The following is a 3,717-nucleotide window of genomic DNA, read 5'->3' as shown; positions in this document are numbered from 1 at the left end:
ACTATAAGGGGGGAACGATAACTTGCCAAAAAACATAGTACTGGGAGGTGGAAAGCTAGCATTCAATTGCAGGGTGGTCTGGAGGAGATATTACCTTCTCTGAGCTCATTTTCTTTCTAAGTGAAATGCACACACATCTCAGTATTTCTGTATGCCTTTTTATGGAATAAAATTTAAGCACTCAGCATGAGGTTAGGTGCAAATATTGTGGCCATTTTTGTAATCCATCCTATACAGTGAAGACGCTAATCATATGGTTCCTTAATTATGCACCTTTCAGCCTACTGGTCACTGTAGAGATTTGTTCCTTGAACATTTTCTGAAGGTTTGTGGTGGCTGCCTTTAGGCCTAAGCAAGAGAATGAAGCGATTGTATTATTTGTACATTTTAAAAAATTCTATTTTTAATCCTCACATGAGTATATTTTTTTCCATTGCTTTTCAGAGAGAGTGGAAGGAAGGTAGGGAGGGAGGCAGAAGAGAGAGAAGAGAGAGAGAGAGAGAGAAGACCGAGGCTGCCTCCCGGGGGCTCAGGGAACAAACCACAACCCAGGTACATGCCCTTGACCAGAAATCGAACCCAAGACCCTTCAGTGGGCAGGCCAATGCTCTAACCACTGAGCACACTGGCCAGGGGTTATTATTTGTCATTTCAAACAAGATAAAGGCGCTGCATGAAGTAAGTGCGTTATTAACATGTGCTTCCCTTCTACGCCCGTCACGCCTGGAGATGAGGAAAGGACAGAGAGCCTGTCTCCTCCCGAGGGGCTCTCAGCATTGACTGCGCAGGAGTCACCGGGGGTTTATTTTTACTTTGTAATTGAATGTGTCGGGTGACAGTGGTTAGTAACATTATATAGGCTTCAGGTGTGCAATTCTATAGCCATCATCTGTGTATTGTATTGTGTGTTCACCACCCAAAGTCCAGTCTCATTCTGTCTCCACTTCTCTATCTCCCCTCTACAGCCTCTTCTACCTGCCCCTCCCTGGGGTTTTAAAATATGTAGATTCTCAGACCCAACCCAGGTCAGTTCTATATGAATCTTTGCAGTAGAGTCTCGGCATTAGAATTTCAGAACAAGGCCAGAGATGAGGAAGCCCCCAGCCCCGCCCTGTTGAACGCAGATATTCCGGCCTCGGCCTCGCCTCGTGGTTTCTCTTGCTCTCAGAGTCTAGCTCCTCCCCGTCCTCCCTGCTGCAGCTGGACCTGGTACAGGAGTGTCCTCAGGGAAGACCCGGCACAGCGGTCTGCGGGCCCCCTCCCTGTGGGGAGCAGAGCCTGTGGGAAATGAGTCTGGGAAGGGATTCAGTTGCCTGCTCCTTGCTCTGAAACAGGTTCTTCTTCCTGTCGAACGACGAGCTGCTGGAGATCCTGTCGGAGACCAAGGACCCGCTCCGCGTGCAGCCGCACCTGAAGAAGTGCTTCGAGGGCATCGCCCGGCTGGAGTTCACCGACAACTTGGAGATCGTGGGCATGATCAGCTCGGAGAAGGAAACCGTCCCCTTCAAACAGATCATCTACCCGGCTCAAGCCAAGGCAAGTCCCCTCCCATGCTCGCTCTTTCCTCGCAGCGAGCAGAGCAGAGGCAGCCACTGCTTCGGCCTGCGGACCTGGCTCGGTCCCTGGGGGGACACGGGGCTCCACAGCTTGATGACTGGGGACGGGAGTGAGCCACCTTCCAGAGCCCCGTGTGCCCGTCTCTGCGCTGGGGAGTATATGCCTCGTGTGCACACTGAGCTGTGGGAGGGTTTACCCAGAGGTGATGTGGAGGCGGGCGCAGGAGTCAGATCCAGACGGATGCGTTCAGATTTCCATGAGCAGAGCCCGGTTCAAAGTAACTCAGTTAGACAGCTGGCCGGGCAGGTGTCTTCAAAGCTCAGTGAAGCGTGGAATCAATGCCACTTAACGCTGAGCTTCATGCACGTGTCCTGTACACGGAGTAAGTGTGACCCGCTTCCGCTCCTGCCGGACGGACAGCGCGCGCATGGCCTGGGGCACCCTCGCCACCCGAACCCAGCCAGCTCAGCAGCGCAGCCGCAGCCATGGGCGGGAATTGTGGGACCCGGCGACTGGCTGCATGTTAGTTACCTGTGGGGCTTTGAAGGAAACCAGATGCCCAAGTTCCATCCCAGGTCCCACCCTGGAGCCCGCTGGGGGCAGGAGGCAGGCCTCTGTGCCTGGTTTGGGTTTGGGTTTTCCGGTCTCCAGATCATCCCAGGGCACAGCAAGTTTGGGAACCACAGGAATAAGGAAACAACTAAAACTGTTCATTAGAAATCAGTTTACTTTATTAACTGAAATAGAAATGCCATTTCCTCCTGAGACGTTACTGTTTCAGAAAATGATATGAGAGAAATGCATGTTAAAACCCCTTATTGCACCTTTTACAAGACACACACTTCCGAGAACACAGGAAATAACATAAAACAAATAGTTAAAGAATATTGGCTCAAAGGGGAGTGTGGGGGGAAGGTTTCCTCTACCCTCAAGGTTATGTCAGCTGGTCTGTAATCAAATAAACATAAGCTAGATTAAGAGGAGAAAATAATCAAATCTAAGCCCACGTGTGAGAGTCAGAGAGCCCACGTATGTGAGAGGCTCGGAGACAGTGTGGGGACAGGCCCACTGGAGGTTCTGCGCTAGGGATGAGGTGGGTGCCTCGGGCTGCAGGAGGTCGGTAACGGGCAGCTTGCCCAGCCGCAGAGCGAGGGAAGAAGTCATTGCTGGCAATCCTCATCCGGGCCAGGCTCCTGATTTAAATTCTAGATAATTAAGGTAGGGGGCAGAAGTTTCTCCTGAACTTGCAGGATCTTGCCTTTAGCTCAAAATAAGTCACACACCAGCCCTGACTGGTTTGGCTCAGTGGATAGCGTCGGCCTGCGGACTGAAAGGTCCCAGGTTCGATTCCGGTCAAGGGCATGTACCTTGGTTGCAGGCACATCCCCAGTAGCAGGTGTGCAGGAGGCGGCTGACCGATGTTTCTCTCTCATCCATGTTTCTAGCTCTCTATCCCTTTCCCTTCCTCTCTGTAAAAAAAATCAATAAAATATATTAAAAAAAATAAGCCACACACCATGAGGCACATCTTGCGGTGGCTGGTTCTGAACCCCAGGGGAGCAAAGCAAACCCTGTCTCCCTCCAGCCTGTTCAGGGGGGACGCTGGCTCTGCTGCGGCCTCCGCCCCGGGGCTGACCCCTGCCCGTCTCGCGCAGGGCATGGTGGAGAAGTGGCTGCAGCAGGTGGAGCAGATGATGCTGGCCAGCATGCGGGAAGTCATCCGACTGGGGATTGAGGCGTATGCCGAGGTAAAGGGCGATGGGAACAGGCCAGGGTGTTGGTACAGCAGCAGGACATTGGGGAGAAGGTTTCTGTTTATGAAATTGATCGGGGTGACAGTGGTTAATGGTGATCTATTTGTTGACGGTGTAGAATTCTAAAGTATCGTCTGTACATGGTATTGTGTTCAAGTCTCTTCCCATCACCACTTACCCTGAACGGGTCCTTCTGACCACTCCTCCATCTCCATTGGAGCTCACTCAGTCCTGCCCCCCCTCCTCTCCCTGTGCACCTGCCCCCCTCTCTCCTTTCCCCGTGCACCTGCCCCCCTTTGCCCTGTGCACCTGCCCCCCTTTCTCCCTGTGAGCCCGGCTGGTGAAGGTTTGCAGTTAGAAGCAGAGGACACCGAGAGCCTCTACAAGCCAGTCCTTTTCTGGGAAA

At 52.5% G+C, this 3,717-nt stretch overlaps 1 protein-coding gene across 1 annotated transcript in view; it reads left to right on the top strand.

Annotated features, from left to right (window-relative positions):
• The window catches only part of DNAH3 (dynein axonemal heavy chain 3), a gene marked incomplete at its 5' end in the record, with an annotated part of 172,487 nt that overhangs the window by 81,375 nt on the left and 87,395 nt on the right, over nucleotides 1-3,717 (top strand). Inside the window, 2 exon segments of the mRNA XM_023744381.1 lie at nucleotides 1,335-1,536; nucleotides 3,213-3,305. Of these exon segments, the coding sequence (XP_023600149.1) occupies nucleotides 1,335-1,536; nucleotides 3,213-3,305 (295 nt within the window).

This window comes from Myotis lucifugus, unplaced genomic scaffold (genome assembly GCF_000147115.1).
Source record: "Myotis lucifugus unplaced genomic scaffold, Myoluc2.0 scaffold_458, whole genome shotgun sequence".
NCBI classification, from domain to species: Eukaryota; Metazoa; Chordata; class Mammalia; order Chiroptera; family Vespertilionidae; genus Myotis; species Myotis lucifugus.
This window is presented reverse-complemented; position numbering and strand designations above follow the sequence as displayed.